Source organism: Sus scrofa, chromosome 17 (assembly GCF_054392235.1).
Source record: "Sus scrofa isolate SSC_HxYL_T2T_F1_AM1 chromosome 17, Sscrofa_HxYL_maternal_Yorkshire_Landrace_v2.0, whole genome shotgun sequence".
NCBI lineage: Eukaryota > Metazoa > Chordata > Mammalia > Artiodactyla > Suidae > Sus > Sus scrofa.
Window position 1 is genome coordinate 55226112 of NC_139399.1, and position 18455 is coordinate 55244566.

The 18455-nt window shown below is 44.6% G+C and overlaps 1 protein-coding gene across 3 annotated transcripts; it reads left to right on the plus strand.

Moving 5' to 3' along the window:
- The first annotated feature begins 10852 nt into the window (after window positions 1-10852).
- On the plus strand, window positions 10853-12843 carry PI3 (peptidase inhibitor 3). Of its 3 annotated transcripts, NM_213819.1 has the most exon segments (4): window positions 10857-10952; window positions 11782-11949; window positions 12022-12204; window positions 12686-12702. In NM_213819.1, coding segments are annotated over 3 exon segments (432 nt in total). In that variant the 5' UTR covers window positions 10857-10870; the 3' UTR covers window position 12204; window positions 12686-12702.
- Window positions 12844-18455: the final 5612 nt, after the last annotated feature.

The following is an 18455-nucleotide window of genomic DNA, read 5'->3' on the forward strand; positions in this document are numbered from 1 at the left end:
CCATCATGGCACAGCGGAAACGAATCTGATTAGGTACCATGAAGTTGTGGGTTCGATCCCTGGCCTTGCTCAGTGGGTTAAGGATCTGGTGTTTCTGAGCTGTGGTGTAGGTCGCAGACATGGCTCGGATCTGGCGTTGCTGTGGCTGTGGTGTAGGCTGGCAGCTGCAGCTCCGGTTCAACCCCTAGCCTGGAAACCTCCATATGCCTCCATAAGACAAAAAACAAACAAAAAAATTTTTTTTATTGACATATATAGTTAATTTACAATGTTGTGTTAGTTTCCGGTGTACAACAAAGTGATTATTTTCCATTATGGTTTATTATAGGATGTTGGATATAGGTGCCGTATGGTGGGACCTTGTTGTTTATCTATCTTATATATAGTAGTTTTATATCTGCTGATACCAAACTCCTAATTTATCTCTCCCCCACCAGTTCCCTTTTGGTAACTGACCATAAATTTGTCTTCTATGTCTGTGAGGATGTTTCTGTTTTGTAAATAAACTCATTTGTACCATATTTTAGATTCCATATATAAGTGATATCATATGGCATTTGTCTTTCTCTTTCTGATGTAACTCACTCAGCATGAGCGTCTCTACTTGCACCCATGTTGCTGCAGATGGTGATACTTCATTCTTTTTTATGACTGAGTAATATTCCATGTGTATATGTACCACATCTTCTGTATCTATTCATCTGTTGATGGTCATTCAGGTTGCCTCCACCTCTTTCTTGGCTATTGTAAATAGTGCTGCAGTGAACAATGGGGTGAATACGTCTTTTCAGGTTTGAGTTTCCTCCAGATGTATGCCCAGGAGTGGGATTGAGGGATCATATTTTGCCCATTTTTGTTGTTGTTGTTGTTGTTGTTGTTGTTAGGGCCACACCCGAGGTATATGGAGGTTCCCAGGCTGGGGTCTAATCGGAGCTGTAGCTCCCAGCCTACACCACAGTTGCAGCAACACCAGATCTGAGCCACGTCTGTGACCTACACCACAGCTCATGGCAACGCCAGATCCTTAACCCACTGAGTGAGGCCAGGGATCGAACTTGCAACCTCATGGTTCCTAGTCGGATTCGTTTCTTCCATGCCACGACAGGAACTCCAGTTTGCCCATTTTTAAATTGAGTTGCTTATCTCTTTATTGTTGAATTATAAGAGTTTTTTATATATTCTGGATCCTAGGCCCTTATCACTCACCAATTTACAAATATTTTCTCTTTCTCTGCAGGTGGTCTTCTCACTATCCTAATAATGTCCTCTGAGGCACAAAAGTTTTTTATTTTGTTGAAGCTTATGTTTTAAATAACCTTTGACTTGAAGCTATTATACATAAAGCAATCAGCAAGCTTACTCTTTGATCCAGCTTCTCTCTCTCTCATCCTCCGAGTTGATGGAGGTTTTGCTGTTTCTACATTTTCACAGCAAAGCATATTTATGTACTGTTTCTTACTCCTTCGTGTAGACTTAGTTCCACAATTAGAATGTTCAGTATTCAGCAGTGATCATTTTGCTAATTCCCAAAAATGTTTCTTGGTTGGATAACTCTTGTCCCTTTATAAACTCTTCAAGGAAGCTCTTAGAAACAACAGTTCCTGAGTTCTCGCACATTTAGAAATATATTCTTGTAGGCTGTTACATCAAGGACAAATTAGTTGTAAAAATTCCTCAGGACACACTTTGTTTCCTTGAATGTCGAAGTTTTGCTTCACAATTTTCTGGCATTGATTATCGCTGTCATACAATTTGACTCTTTTAGATTTTACTTTTTTGATGGGGGGGTGGGAAGTTTGGCTTCCTGAAGTCTTCTATTTTTATCTTGAAAGTCCAAACATTTTACTTACATACATCGCATACTTAACTATGATGTAAACTTTTAATATGTATAGACTCAAGTCTTTTATTTCAGAAGTATTTCCCCAATTATATATTTTTTTGTCTTTTGTCTTTTTAGGGCCACGCTTGCAGCATATGGAGGTTCCCAGGCTAGGGGTGAATCAGAGCTGGAGCTGCTGGCCTACACCACAGCCACAGCAACACGGGATCTGAGCTGCATCTGTGACCTACACCACAGCTCAGGGCAACACCGGATCCTTAACCCACTGAGCGAGACCAGGGATTGAACCCACATCCTCACGGATACTAGTCAGGTTTGTTAACCACTGAGCTGTGACAGGAACTCCTCCCCAGTTATAGTTTTAAATAATTCTTCTATTTTGTTGTTTTGGTTTTCTTCTTTGTGGAACTGGAGTTATTTATTTGTCTGGGTCTCCATTGACTTTTTAATATTTAAAACTTTCTCCGTAATCATTTTATGTTCTTTTTTTTTCTTTCTGAGACCACACCTGTGGCATATGGAAGTTCCCAGGCTAGGGATCGAATTGGAGCTGCACCTGCAGCCTACGCCACAGCCATGGCAATGCCAGATCCTTAACCCACTGAGCCAGGCCAAGGATCGAACCTGCATCCTCACAGAGACAATGTCAGGCTTTAAAGCGATTTATTTTTGTTTCCTATTCTTTGCTTTTCTTATTTTCCCCCCTTTCCTTTCTTACTTTACTTAGTCCTTATTTCTGAACTGTTGTCCTTTTTCTCTACTCTCTGTCAGATCCCATTTCACACCTTCCTGCTACCTCGCTATCTTCTCTTTGAGTGTCTGGATTTTTGCTTGATGATGGCTCCTCATACCTTCAGTTTGCTTTAAGGTTAGAATGATTTTCTTAGTTTCTTAGCTCAAGGGCTCCCTCCTCTGTTGCTACAATAATGGGCAGTTTCCTTAATACATGTACGGACTCCTGCTTGTGGGGGTTTTTTTTAGGGCTGCACCCGTGGCATATGGAGGTCCCCTGGATAGGGGTCCAATTGGAGCCGTAGCTGCCAGCCTACACCAGAGCCACAGCAACTCAGCATCCAAGCCACGTCTTCAATCTGCACCACAGCTCACGGCAACGCTAGATCCTTAACCCACTGAGCAAGGCCAAGGATCGAATCCACATCCTCATGGATGCTAGTCGGGTTCATTAACCACTGAGCCACAACAGGAACTCCTGGACTTCTAATTCTTAAGGCTTGGTTCCCACCATCAGCCATGGCCACTAAGAGGTATTATTCCAGTATTTCGAGGTAATAACTTCTCATAAATACCCCAGCTTCTTTTCCCTAATGCGTTTTAAATTTATTTCTCTACATCTCTCTGCACTTGTGTCCTACCCTTCCTGTCAGCAGACCCACTCGCTTCAACTACCTACCACTCAGGGTGGGCATTTTGCCTTCTGGGAGGTGAGTTTTTGCTGATATTTTGAAGTGTAGGTAAGGGAGGGAGCAGGGGGGTGGCATAAACTGTGTAGTGTCTGTATCACCATGCACTTCAACTGCTCCCAGAAGGCCTTGCTGCAGAGCTTGTCAATCAAATGCGTGTCTTTCCCAGATTCTTTTCCCAGATCCAGGACTTCACGTGTGATTCAGGTTCTTACAATGAAATGCATTCATGCAAAGAGCTGAGTCCTTTTCCTGCTTGAACTATCTAGAGTGATTTCCTTTTTTAAAAAAATGTATTGGAGTATCGTTGATTTACAGTGTTGTGTTAGCTTCAGGTATACAGCAAAGTGAATCAGTTATAGGTATACATATACCCATTTGTTTTCAGATTTTTTTTCCCATATAGGCCATCACAGAGTATTGAGTAGATTTCCCTGAGCCATAGAATAGGTCTTGCTACTCACCAAATTTTTTTTTCTGGCTTTTTTTTTTTTTTTTTTTTTTTTTTTTGCCTTTTCTAGGGCCACACCTGCGGCATATGGAGGTTCCCAGGCTAGGGGTCCAATCAGAGCTGTTGCTGCCGGCCTACACTACAGCCACAGCAACACAGGTTCCGAGCCATGTCTGCAACCTACACCACAGCTCACGGCAACGCCAGATCCTTAAACCACTGAGCAGAGCCAGGGATCGAACCCACAACCTCATGGTTCCTAGTCAGATTCGTTAACCACTGAGCCACGACGGGCACTCCACTTACCGATTTTATATGTGGTGGTGTGTGTATGCCAATCCCAACTTCCAGTTTATCCTCCCCCCAAACATTTCTTCTTTGGTAACCGTAAGTTTGGTTTTGAAATCTTTGAATCTGTTTCTATTTTGTGAATAAGTTCCTTCGTATCATTTTGTATGAGATTCCACATATTTGTGATCTCATATGATATTTGTCTTTCTCTGTCTGACTTACTTCACTTAGTATGATAATCTCTAGGTCCATCCGTGTTGCTGCAAATGTCATTATTTTGTTCTTTTTAATGGTTGAGTAATATTCCACTGTATATATTTACCACACCTTCTTATATATTCCTCTGTCAATGGACGTTTAGGTTGCTTCCATGTCTTGGCTATTGTAAATAGTGCTGCAGTGAACATTGGAGTGCATGTACCTATTTGAATTATGGTTTTCTGTGGATATATGCCCAGGAGTGAGATTGCCAAGTCATATGGTAGTTCTATCTTTAGTTTTTTAAGGAACCTCCATCCTGTTCTCCATAGTGATGGCACCAATTACCTTCCCACCACAGTGTAGGAGAGTTCCTTTCTCTCCACACCTTCTCCAGCATTTATTGTTTGTAGACTTTTTGAGACGGCCATTCTGACTAGCATGAGGTGATACCTCCTTATAGTTTTGATTTGCATTTCTCTAATAACTAGTGATGTTGAGCATCTTTTCATGTGCTATTTGGCCATCTGTCTGTCTCCTTTGAAGAAATGTCTATTTAGATCTCCTGACCATTTTTTTTTTATTTTCCCACTGTACAGCAAGGGGGTCAGGTTATCCTTACGTGTATACATTACAATTACATTTTTTCCCCCACCCTTTCCATTTTTTAAAATATGTATTTAAAAAATGTTTTAGGAATTCCTGTTGTGGCACAGTGGAAACGAATCCAACTAGGAGCCATGAGGTTGCAGTTTCAATCCCTGGCCTCGCTCGGTGGGTTGAGGATCCCATGTTGCCATGAGCTGTGGTGTAGTCTGCAGATGCAGCTTGGATCTGGCGGTGCTGTGGCTGTGACATAGGCCAGTGGCTACAGCTCTGATTTGACCCCTAGCCTGGGAACCTCCATATGAAACGGGTGTGGCTCTAAAAAAAAGAGACAAAAAATTTTTTTAATAAAATAAAATATATATAAAGCTGCATGAGATTTTTGTTTATTTTGGAGATGAATCCCTTGTCAGTCACTTGTTTACAAAGATTTTCTCCCATTCTGTGTTATTATTTCACTTTTTTAATGATTTCCTTTGCTATGCAGGAGCTTTTAAGTTTGATTAGGTCCCAGTTTTGTTTTGTTTTCATTACTCTGGAAGGTATATTCAAAAAAATATTGCTGGCGTTCCCGTCGTGGCTCAGTGGTTAGCAAATCCGACTAGGAACCATGAGGTTGTGGGTTCGACCCCTGGCCTCACTCAGTGGGTTAAAGATCTGGGGTTGCTGTGAGCTGTGGTGTAGGTCACAGACGTGGCTCTGGTGTAGGCCGGTGGCTACAGCTCCGATTCGACCCCTAGCCTGGGAACCTCCATATGCTGCGGGTGCGGCCCTAAAAAGACAAAAAGCCAAAAAAACCATATTGCTTCAATTCATGTCAAGGAGTGTTCTGCCTATTTTTTTTTAAATGAATTTTATAGTATCCAGCCTTACGTTTAGGTCTTTAATTCATTTTTTGTTTATTTTTGTAGATGGTTAAGAGAATGTCCTAACATCCTTCTTTTACACGTAACTGTCCGTTTTTCCTAGCTAGAGTGATTTTTTTTTTACTGCATCTGAATTGTAGATGACACAGACTATTATAATATGGTTTTACATTATGACATATATTTTAAGCATCTCTTCTTAACACTTGCATTAATAGTTACATGTATAGGAGTTCCCGTCGTGGTGCAGTGGTTAACGAATCCAACTAGAAACCATGAGGTTGCGGGTTCAATTCCTGGCCTTGCTCAGTGGGTTAAGGATCTGGCATGGCCATGAGCTGTGGTGTAGGTTGAAGACGCAGCTCAGATCCCATGTTGCTGGGGCCCTGGCGTAGGCTGGTGGCTACAGCTCCGATTGGACCCCTAGCCTGGGAACCTCCATATGCCGCGGGAGTGGCCCTAGAAGAGACAAAAAAAATAAAAAATAAAAGTTACATGTATATAGTCATTTACTTAAATACAACTGTCAATTACCCTGTTTTCTTCATTCACATGCAATTTTCTTTATTTGATATGTTCAGATCACAGCAGTCGTGATTTTTGTTGAGATGAAATAAAATTTACATTCTAAGGCAGGAAGAAAAGAATTAAACATAAAATTCTCTCTGTGTCCGTTTGGACCTCCTCCCTCCTTCCCTCCCTCATGTGCAGTGTGTGCATCTTCTTTACACATTAACCAAACTTCCTCAAAGGTGGGAGTGCCTGCTTCGTCATAAAGATATTTTTTTTCCTTCTTCTGACCCTAGCAATATAATTTCTTAAAAGAATAGCATTCTTTCCCAACTCTGAAGGGGGTCAAGGACTTGCTGCTCGCTTTGTGTGTGCTTACCTGGACTGTGTATCTTTGGTGAACTTTATGTACAGTATCATTGAGTCATTTTGATGTATGATCCTTTGCTTCACAAATGTATGCGACTGCACCTTCTACTTCCGCCTGGCGGAACAGTTCTCAGAGGTTTCTGGGAGTCCGTCTTCCGGGTTATAATTCTCAGTTTGGCTCAGTAAGATTCCCCTTTTTCTGCTTCACTTGATGGTTAACTGAACTTTTGTTAACAGGTGACAAGAGAAAAAATTAGAACTAATATGTAGAAAGGAAAAGCTACTCATGCTTGTCCCCTTTCTGCTCCCATCATCGTGATGTAACCAATGTGAAGAGCAGTGTACATTCCTTTAAACGCACATACCGTCATATACAGGAGTTCCGTATTCCACTGAAATATTATCAAAACACATATATTACTCTCCAAGTTTTCTTTTCTTCGTTGGTAAGTTTTCATGGACATTGCTAAAAATCAGGAAGCAGAGATCTTGTGATATTCATTTTTTGATAATATATATGTAAATGTAATAAGATTACATCAGACATGGTTAATTTTTTGGTAAAGCAATAATTATTAATTTATTTATTTTTATTTGCCTTCACTTTCCTTCTATCCTACTTTCTTTACCTGTACCCCCCTAACAACCACTCCTGGAACCAACGGAGTAATGTATAACCATAGCAATATTTCTTTAATATAACCAAGTTAAAAACATACTCTGCGTACAATCGTCTGTTTTTGGACGCTCTACTCTGTTTCACTTGTATGATTATCATTGTGCTAATACTACTTTATCATAATTATTACAGCTTTTTAAAGTAAACCTTGCTATCTGCTATATTAAGTCTTGTTAAAGTATTCTTCTTCAAGGGTATCTTGGCTCTTTTGCCTTTTGCATTTTTTGTATGTGGTTCAGAATCATATTGCCAAAAAATGATGGGGAGGGGCTTACTTTTACAAAAACCTTTCTGGGAATTTGACTGCATTGAGTCTAAAAATCAATTTGAAGAGAACTGGCATTTTATCATATTGAATCTTCCAATCCATGACCATGGTATACCTTTCTGGTGTGGGGGTGTTAAAAAAAACTCCCCCTGGAGTTTCATAATTTTCTCTGTCGTGTCGTGGTTCTGCACAACATTTATTACATGTACTTTTAAGATCTTCATATTTTGAGATGTTGTAAAAATCATGAACCTTGTATTTACTGATTTGTGTTGTTGAAGTTTAGACTGCCGTGGATATTCGTAAACTTCTTTTGGATACAGCTATCATAACAAGCTCTCATTGATTCTGACAATTTATCCGTAGATTTGTTTGGAAGTTTTTGAACACAGTGGCATCGTCAGTGAATAATAACAGTTTTGTTTTTCTTGCCAATACTTGCACGTTTTATTTCTTCTACTTGTCTGACTTTAGAGAATAGGGTATCCAGAACAATGTTGAACGGGACTGAGCATAGTTCCTGATTCCACAAGGAGAGGCTGAAACCTCTCACTTTTATGTGTGATGTTTGCTAGGGGGTAGTTTTTATCACTTCCAAAGAATTATTCTTCATTCCGAATTTGTTGTTTCTGTATCCCATCTGTATCTTGAATTTTATTGCGTGCTGCTCCATATCTAAGCGTGTATCTTTCTCTTTAATCGCTTAGTGGGGTGAATTACCTTGAGTTTCTAGCATTAGACTACCTTTGAGACCTCAGATCAATTAACATGGTCCCCAAAGTATTGTCCTTTTTGCGTATTACTGTATTCAGTGGGTAAATGACTTATTTAAGATTTTCGGATCTGTGTTCATGAGTGGGGTTGGCTTAGAATCTGCCCTTTTCATAGTATCTCCGTTGATGGTTTTATTTTTAACACCTTTATGAAGATATAATTGACATAAATCTGAAGTTCTGCTATCAAGAGTATGTTTCTTCATGACATGTGCTGGGAATTGTTTATTTTCTATTGATGTCATATTAGAATGCGTTATTCCTTGATTGCTTTATGGAATATAGCAAAGCAAATGAAAAGCTTTGATCGTAATGCTTTTTTGGTCAAATAATGATTGACTCTTAATTCCATCTCTAGGATGGTTACAGTAGTGCTCAGATTTTCGACTTTTTCTTGGTCAGTTTCCATTTAGAACAGTATTTTTCCTAGGATCCCCTTTGTTTCATGTAGATTTCTTGTCACGTGAATTGAAAAAAATTACTGAACCAATTGCACCAGGTTAAGGGTATCATGAAGCAGAAGTGCGGAAGTCCCGAGGAGACATAGCCAAACCACAGGAAGCAATCCCTAAAAAAGAGGAGGGAAGGGTGCCACCCTGAGCTATTTTGAGCAGGTCTAAGAATGAGGTAACAATTTTTCTTTATAAACTGTGTATTGGACAAAGGGACTTTTCTCTATAACATGTAAAGATTGCCTAGAAATTGAGAAGAAGGAGTTCCCGTCATGGCTAACGAATCTGACTAGGAACCATGAGGTTGAGGGTTCGATCCCTGCCCTTGCTCAGTGGGTTAAGGATCTGGGGTTGACATGCGCTGTGGTGTAGATTGCAGATGTGGCTCGGATCCCGCATTGCTGTGGCTGTGGTGTAGGCCGGTGGCTATAGCTCCAATTGGACCGCCAGCCTGGGAACCTCCATATGCCGCGGGATCAGCCCTAGAAATGCCAAAAAGCCAAAAGAAAAAAAAAATGAGAAGAAAAAGGCTAATGAATCTATAGAAGAAATGAGCCAAGGAAAAAAGTTTTCAGAAAAGGCAAATAAGTGACTTTTAAGCTATGAAAACGTGCTTGAAATAAATAATAGAATTGCTAACTAAAAACTTCAGTGACATACCAAGTCTCACCCATCAGACTGATAAAAATCTAAAAGACTTTGAATATGTCCACTTTACTAGCTGAGGCCAAATTGATTTTTAAATAGCTTGCATGAATGTTCACTTTCACTAGTAATGTGTGAAAGTTTCTTTTCTCTACAAATCAGTAAGAAAAAGACAGACAACCCAGTGAAAATGGGCAAGATACCTGAAGAGACTAAGTAACAGAAAATTCAGCCAAGGGTTACCTCTGGGGAGGACAGAGAGGGAAGAAACTGGGGAGGAGCAAGGACCCATAGGGCATATAGACAGGAAACAGTCTCCTTTTTTACCTAGTGGATGAGTCTAGTCTGCTATTTTAATGCTTTAAATCTTTCAAGAATACAGCCTCCTAAGTTGGTGGTACAGAGAGAGAAGCGTTCTTCCGAAGAAAGAGGAGCTGTGCTAAGACGGAGGGAGGCGTGTTGGATGCACGCAGTGGAGATGTCCACCTTACAGATGATCTCTATTTTCTCCCACTTATTTAGTTATTTGGGTCTCTATCCCTTGTGTAGGGCCGCACCTGCAGCATATGGAAGTTCCCAGGCTAGGGGTCGAAGGAGAGCTCCAGCTGCCAGCCTACACCACAGCCACAGCAACACAGGATCTGAGCCACATCTGCGCTGAGCCACATCTGTGACCTATACTGCAGCTCATGGCAACACTGCATCCTTAACCCACTGAGCGAGGCCAAGGATCAATCCTGCATCTTCATAGACGCTCATCAGATTCTAAACCCACTGAGCCACAATGGGACCTCTTTCTTCCATTTATTTTATGGATGTCTTCTCTCATCTTCCTGTGCTTTCAAGAGCATCGTGCCATCCCAGATCCAGAATTCCACCTTCCCTATTACTTTCTTGGTGCATTTCAGAGGGGATGACCCGTGAAGTGGAAGAGCATGGTGATTAGTCCTTAGACATTCAAGGCAGGCTTGCCTTGGCGAGTTCTTCTTGGGGTCAGGGGAGAATACAAGGAAAGCCCAGCTGGAGGCTGGGAGGGGTCAACCGTTAGGGTAGGTCTGGGTGGGGCTTGCAGGAAGAGGGAATAATTGGGAAACACCTGGGCTGTGAAAGCAGAACACTGGACCGCCTCATGACTTTCTTGAATGACCTTGGGTGACTCTTCTCTCTTCTTTGGGCTTCATGTTCTTTCTAAGTAGGAAGAATGTGGTCGGGATGGTGCCTAAGGGCCAGCCAGCCCTTCTCTGTGAGGACGTGAGATCTTCGGTCCTGGGGCTGTGAGGGGTGATGGAACAGGACCTGGCATATCTCCCTGTGAATAATCCTTGGGGAAAGGCCCAAGGGCCCTCCCAGGATGGGGGTGGGTGTTTCCTGGCAGAATGAAGAAACCGTAGGTCTTGTCCCTCGTGAAACCGCAGACCCACCCTTGGCGCCAGGCCAAGCTGGGGCTGCATAAAACTGAGCTTGGCCTCAGCTCTCAGCCATCCACCTTCCTGACAACATGAGGTCCAGAAGCTTCTTGGTCCTGGTGGTGGTATTCCTCATCTGCGGGACGCTAGTGGCGCAGGCAGCTGGCAGAATACGTGAGTGGACAAGTGGCCTGGGTGGGGCTGGGTTGGGGTGAGGCAAGGTTGTTGGGGGGCAGCCTGGGTCCTTCTGGAGCCTACTCTTCAGCCCAGACGGCAGGTTCCAGCGTACCCAGAGAAGCAGGAAGTTGCCCAGCAGACCTCACATGCTTTCCACCCCAGGTCTGAGGGTTCAGGGCTGCTTGTGGAGGCAGCATTGTGACATGGCCTGGACCTCAAGTGTTGATACTTGGACTGAACGTGCAATGAAGTGAGAGCCCCAGGAATCTGGGCCCTGGGTGTGGGGTCCGTCCTCTGCCTGTGTGTCCCATAAACGCACCCAAGTCATCCGTCGTCGAAGAGGGGGGTCAGAACAAAGAGGGCTTCAGAAGGCATGTGGTCTGAAGACCCCTGGTTCCCAAAGAAGGGCACTGCGACCTAGAGGGGGATGAGGAATTGTCCAGGCAATCTCCAGAGCCAGGATGGAGCTCGGGTCTCCTGGCAGGTGTCTCAGGCTTCTTTCCTTCCGCTAAATTTCCTCAAAGATGCCCAATGTGACCTCGTCACCTCTGAACATCTGGCTTCTCATGAGAGCCTCAGGGCCCAGGATGGAGGGTGAGGGGCAGAATCGGACACCCAAGGGAACCCTGATCCACTAGACCCTGTGCCCAAGGCCCAGGAAAAAGCCATCCAAGAGTGCAGACCCCAGCTAGCCCTGGGGCCCTCCCCCATCTCAAGTCACAGTTTGAGGGACACTGCAGTGAGTGGTGGTTGGAGCTGGATGAATGACTCAATAGTTGAAGCAGGCACATGGGTCTAAATGTGGGGATGTTTCTTCTTTCCACAGGTCGTCCTAAAGGTAAAGGCACTAAGAAAATCCTTGCTCTGGTCAAAGGACAAGGTCCGGTGAGAGGTAAAGATCAAGTCAAGGGTCAAGATCCAGTCAAGGGTCAAGATCTAGTCAAAAGTCAAGATCCAGTTAAAGCCCAACTTCCAGACAAAGGACAAGATCTAGGCAAAGGTGAAGATTCTGTCAAGGGTCAAGATCCATTCAAAGCCCAACTTCCAGACAAATTACAAGATCCAGTGAAAGCCCAACCTGCAATCAAACGTCTAATCTTACTCACCAAGCCTGGCTCCTGCCCCAGGATTCTGATCCGTTGCTTGATGGTCAATCCCCCTAACAGGTGTTTGAGTGATGCTCAGTGCCCAGGGCTCAAGAAGTGCTGTGAAGGCTTTTGCGGGAAGGCCTGTATGGATCCCAAGTGAGGTGAGAACTGGGAGGAGGAAGAGGAAGAGGTGACCTGAGAGGGCACAGAGAGGCTGAGCGGGGCTGGGGTGGGCATGATTCCAGGTTGCTCAAAGGAAGATCCGGGGGCATCCACAGCTATATCTGGGGTCCTGAGAGGGGTGACATGTAGACTTGGTCCTGCCTCCCATTGCCTCTGAGTGTTTGTCCTTTTTTTAGGGCTGCACCTGCAACATGTGAAGTTCCCAGGCCAGGGGTCAAATCCAAGCTGTAACTGCCAGCCTACACCACAGCCCCACAACACGAGATCCAAGCTGTGTCAGCCACCTACACCACAGCTAATGGCAATGCCAGATCCTGAACCCATGGAGTGAGGCCAGGGCTTGAACCCACAACCTCAAGATACTAGTCGGGTTTGTTACTGCGGAGCCACGGCAGGAGCTCTGCCTTGGAGTGTTTGGACCTGCTGAATCACATCTCTGGTCCTCTTTTCTCCCACCAGGTGGAGTCTTGCTGCACCTACAAAGGCCTCAGGGACGCCGGCCCTGGTGCCTGCGGCACCACCCTCTCCCCCACTCGCCTAGTCTTCCCCTCATCCAGATGCCCAAGCCTGGGCTGCCTCTCTCATCGGCTTTCCAATAAAAGCCTGCTTTCAGCTGCCTTTGGTTCTGGCTCCTCTGACTTCTGGGCCCTGGAAAGTGTGGGGAGATGGCTGTGGGGTTGGGCCTTCCTGCCCCCAGTGGGGAGAGACCCACGGGAGCTGCTCGTGGTGCGGGAAGGAGAGCCTGGGCAGGACCAAAAGGCCCATTCCTGGGGTGCACCACAGAAACCCAACAATCACCCCAGAACGGCCGTGTCCATTTCACCAGGAAATGGAAACCTGGACATTTGCCTTTGACCTTGGACCAGGGAGATGAAACCCAAGCTGGGGCATACATGGCAGGCAGTTCCCTGTCTTCCCAGGGACCGCCCCTCCCCCCACTTCTGACCTGCCTCTGAGCAGCCCTGCCACTGTGACCACCTGACCCTTATGTCTCAACTAGAGACCCCACTTCCTTTCCTTTAATGTCCCCAGACAAAGTCTGGGCAAGCCCTGCTCGTGAAGCATTTCAGTGGTTGATGCCTGAGAGGCCTCCTGTAACACGTAATTGCTTCGAGTGAAACAATGTCCTCTCCCAGCTGTCTGTTTTAAGATGTGAACGGGGAGGCCGGACCCGGCAAGTGGCTGATCCTTTGGTGGGATTGCTGAGTAATGCTCTCTGGAGATTCATGCACACGCTGCGGTAGAGCAGACTCAGAGAGGGACGATTGGGGAGGGTGTGTGCGGGGCAAACGGGAATGGCCTCATGGCTCTACGGCTGGCACACCTGCCCCACTGCCCTTGTGCAGGGAGGTTCTCAGGGGAGGCTGAAGCTGCAGGAGGAGCCTTTGGGGTGGAGCAGAGAGAACACGGGCTTGGGAGTCAGGTGGCCTGAGTTCTAGCGCCCGCCTCCTCTCCGCTGGTCGGATGACCTCCAACAAATCTCCTTCCCTTCCCGAGCCTCAGTTGTGTATTCAGGTTGAGGGGGATTGGATGACATCACTCGGGAAGCACAGTTCAGCCCTAACATTTTGGCCTGGAAACACTTGTGTGTGTCTCCGTGGGTGTGGGTGTTGCTCTCTCTGTGTGTGTGTGTGTGTGTGTGTGTGTGTGTGTGTGTGTGTGTGTGTTGGGCTCCTGCTGTGCGTGGAGGTGGGGAGCAGAAGCTTTGTTAGGGGTGAGAGAACAGAGAGCCCAGTGCCCCTGGGCCCCTCGCAGGAGCCTACAAGCCAAGGTTACCTTCTCATTCTCCAGGGACTGGGCTGGACCGTGCATTTGGAGCACAGGCAAGAGCAGTGCCTAAGCTTCTGGCCTGACAAACACAACACACCATTAGTGGTAAGAATAGCTTCTGCACCTGAGTGTGTTCTCTCTTCCAGATCCCACACTCAGTGTGTTATGTGTATTGTCTGATTTATTTCACGTTCATACGCTCTCAGTTGGAGAGTGTACCCATCTTCAATGCTGTTAAAAGATTGGAGCCACGCAGGCATCGCTAATCACCCAAAGACACACAGTTACACAGTGATGATAAATCATATTTTTAAAAATATATCTTGGGAGTTCCCATCGCGGTTTAGTGGGTTACAAACCCCACTAGCAACCGTGAGGATGCAGGTTCGATCCCTGGCCTCGATCAGTGGGTTAAGGATCCAGAGTTGCCAAGAGCTGTAGCGTAGGTGGCAGATGTGGCTCGGCATTGCTGTGGCTGTGGTGTAGGCCAGCAGCTATAGCTCCAGTTCATCCCCTAGTCTGGGAACTTCTGTATGCCATGGGTGGGGCTCCAAAAGCCAGAAAGAAAAATTATCTTGGAGTTCCCACTGTGGCACAGTGGGTTAAGAATCTGACTGCAGTGGCTCAGGTCAATCCCCAGCCTGGCACTGTGGGTTGAAGAATCTGGCTTTGCCAAAGCTTCTGTGTAGGTCACCGCTGCAGCTTGGGTTCAATCCCTGGCCTTGGAACTTCAATATGCTGCAGGTGCAGCCATTAATAAAAGTCTTCTTAATCTTATGGAGGTAGAGTTGGGTCGACTGACAAGGTTGTGTTTGCTTCTGCGGCACAGCAACGCGGTTTAGCCTCACATGTATATACATTCTTGTCATATTCTTTTCCATGATGGTTTATTGCAGGATAGTAAATAGAGTGCCCTGTGCCATACAGTGGCAATGTGTTGTTTATTCACTCTCTACATAGTTGTTGTTGCCTCCGCTCATCCCATCCTTCCTCTTTGGCAACCCCAAGTCTGTTCTCTATGTCTGGCAGTCCGTTTCTGTTTCATAGATAAGTTCGTTTGTGCCATATTTTGGATTCCACATTTGAGGGATATCATATGACATCATATGGCCTTGTCTTTGTCTGTCTGACTCAGTATGATACTGTCTATGTGTCCATCCATGTTGCTGCAAATGGCGTTATTTCATTATTATTATTATTATTTTGTCTTTTTGCCTTTTCTGGGGCCACTCCCAATGCATATGCAGGGTCCCAGGCTAGGGGTCTAATGGGAGCTGTACCTGCCCGCCTACACCAGAGCCAGAGCAACTTGGGATCTGAGCCGTGTCTGTGACCTACACCATATCTCATTGTAACACCAGATCCTTAACCCACTGAGCAAGGCCAGGGACCAAACCTGCAACCTCATGGTTCCTAGTCGGCATCGTTAACCACTGAGCCACAACAGGAACTCCTCATTATTATTATTTTTTTTTGTCTTTTTGTCTTTTAGGGCCGCACCGGCGGCATATGGATGTTCCCAGGCTAGGAGGTGAATTGGAGCTGTAGCCACCAGTCTACACCAGAGCCACAGCAATGCAGGACTTGCACCACATCTGGTGCCTACACCACAGCTCACAGCAACGCCAGATCCTTATCCACTGAGAGAGGCCAAGGATCAAACCCACGTCCTCATGGATGCTAGTCAGTTTCGTGAACCACTGAGCCACGATGGGAACTCCTAGTTCATTATTTTTAATGGCTGCATAGTAGTCCATCGTGTATATGTGCCATGTCTTCTTCATGCACTCCTCTGTCAATGGACATTTAGGTAGTTTCCATGTCTTGGCTATTGTGAATAGGGCTCCTAGGAACATAAGAGTGCAGATAAATCCTATTTTTATTAGGGAAGCAATCCCGTTTACCATCACATCAAAAAGAAGAAAATCCCTAGGAGTAAACCTACCTAAAGAGACAAAAGACCTATACTCTGAAAACTATAAGAGGGTGATGAAAGAAATCAAAGACGACGCAAACAGATGGAAAGACAGACCATGCTCTTGGATTGGAAGAGTCAATGTGATCAAAATGACTATACTACCCAAGGCAATCTACAGATGCAATGCAATCCCTATCAAATTACCAAGGACTTTTTTCACAGAACGTGAACAAAATATTTTAAAATTTGTTTGGAAGCACAAAAGACCCAGAATAGCCAAAGACATAATGAACAAGAAAAACGGGAGTTCCCTTCGTGGCGCAGTGGTTAACGAATCTGACTAGGAACCATGAGGTCGCGGGTTCGGTCCCTGCCCTTGCTCAGTGGGTTAACGATCCGGCGTTGCCGCCAGCTGTGGTGTAGGTTGCAGACGCGGCTCGGATCCCACGTTGCTGTGGCTCTGGCGTAGGCCAGTGGCTACAGCTCCGATTCAACCCCTAGCCTGGGAACCTCCATATGCCGCGGGAGCGGCCCAAGAAATAGCAACAACAACAACAACAACAATAACAACAACAACAACAACAACAACAAAAAAGACAAAAAAAAATGAACAAGAAAATCGGAGCTGGAGGAATCAGGCTCCCGGGCTTCAGACTATACTACAAAGCAACAGTCATCAAAACCGTATGGTACTGGCACAAAGACAGACATATGGATGAGTGGAACAGGACAGAAAGCTCAGACTTAAACCCATGCACCTACAGCCAACTCATCTATGACAAAGGAGGCAAGACTGTACAATGGAGAAAAGACAGCCCCTTCAATAAGTGGTGATGGGGAAAGTGGACAGCCACATGGGAAAGAATGAAATTAGAACACTCCCTAAGACCATACACAAAAATAAACTCCAAGTGGATTAAAGACCTAGATGTAAGACCAGACAGTACAAAACTCTTAGAAGAAAACATAGGCCAAACCCTCTCTGACATAAATGACAGCAACGTCTTCTCAGATCCACCTCTTAGAGTAATGACAGTGAAAACAAAAGAAAACAGCTGGGACCTCATCAAACTTACAAGTTTCTGCACAGCAAAGGAAACCCTAAACAAAATGAAAAGACAGCCCACAGGACGGGAGAAAACATTTGCAAATGAAGCGACTGACAAGGGATTCATCTCCAAAATTTAAAAATGCCTCCTGCAGCTCAATGCCAAACACCAAACAACCCCATAAAAAAAAAATGGACAGAAGATCTCAAGCGACAGTTCTCCAAAGAAGACATACAGATGGCCAAAAAGCACACGAAAAGATGTTCAACATCACTCATTAGTAGAGAAATGCAAATCAAAACCACTAGGAGGTGCCACCTTACACCAGCCAGAATGGCCATCATCCAAAGGCCTACAAACAATATGTGTTAGAGAGGGTGTGGAGAAAAAGGAACCCTATTACACTGTTGGTGGGAATGTAAAGTGGTGCAACCGCTGTAGAAAACAGCATGGAGATGCCTCAGAAAACTAAACATGGAACTACCGTTTGATCCAGCAATCCCACTCCTGGACATCTATCCAGAGAAAACCATGACTCGCAAAGACACATGTACTCCGATGTTCATTGCAGGATTCCTTTCAATAGTCAAGACATGGAAACAACCTAAATGTCCATCGACAGAGGAGTGGATCCAGAAGATGTGCTACATATACACGATGGAATATTTCTCGGCCATTAAAATGAACAAAATACTGGCATTTTTAGGAACATGGATGGACCTAGAAATTACCATGCTAAGTGAAGTCAGCCATACAGTGAGACAGCAACATCAAATGCTATCACTGACATGTGGAATCTCAAAAAAGGGCACAATGAACTTCTTTACAGAGCAGATACTGACTCACAGACTTTGAAAACCTTATGGTTTCCAAAGGAGACAGTTCGGAGGGTTGGGGGATGTGCTTGGTTTGTGGGATGGAAATCCTATAACACTGGATCATGAGGATCATTGTACAACTCTAACTGTAATAAATTCACTGAGTAATAAAAAAAATTTAAAAAAACAAATACTGTGGATAAACTGAATCACTTGGCTATACACCAGAAACTAGCACAATATTGTAAATCAGCTATACTTATCAATGAAATAAATCAATAAATGAAAGGTCCAAAAAAACATCTACACAGGTGTTCACGTGGCACATAAAAATGTATTGAGGGGAGTTCCCGCTGTGGTGCAGTGGGTTAAGGATGCGGTGTTGCTGCAGCTGTGCCATTCAGATTCCACCCCTAGCCTGGGACCCTCCATATACCAAGGATGTGGCCAAAAAAAAAAAAGTCTTGGATAAATAATTAACATGCTACTGAATGTGAAGCTTCTGTAGGTGAAGACAGCCACATTTCCCCTTTTGATTTTGTCTCTTTCCCCGTCCCCTGGCTTTACTGAGATCAAACTGACATATACCATCGTGTAAGTTTAAGGTGTACAATGTGGTGATGTGATGTCTACACTGCAAAATGTTTACCGCAAGGAGAATAGTTAACAAAGTC

Coding starts and splice junctions, on each gene's coding strand:
- PI3 (XM_005672965.4), top strand. CDS start 10,871: ATGAGGTCCAGAAGCTTCTTGGTCCTGGTGGTGGTATTCCTCATCTGC. Junction 10,953..11,781: donor GCAGGCAGCTGGCAGAATAC/GTGAGTGGACAA, acceptor TTCTTTCCACAG/GTCGTCCTAAAGGTAAAGGC.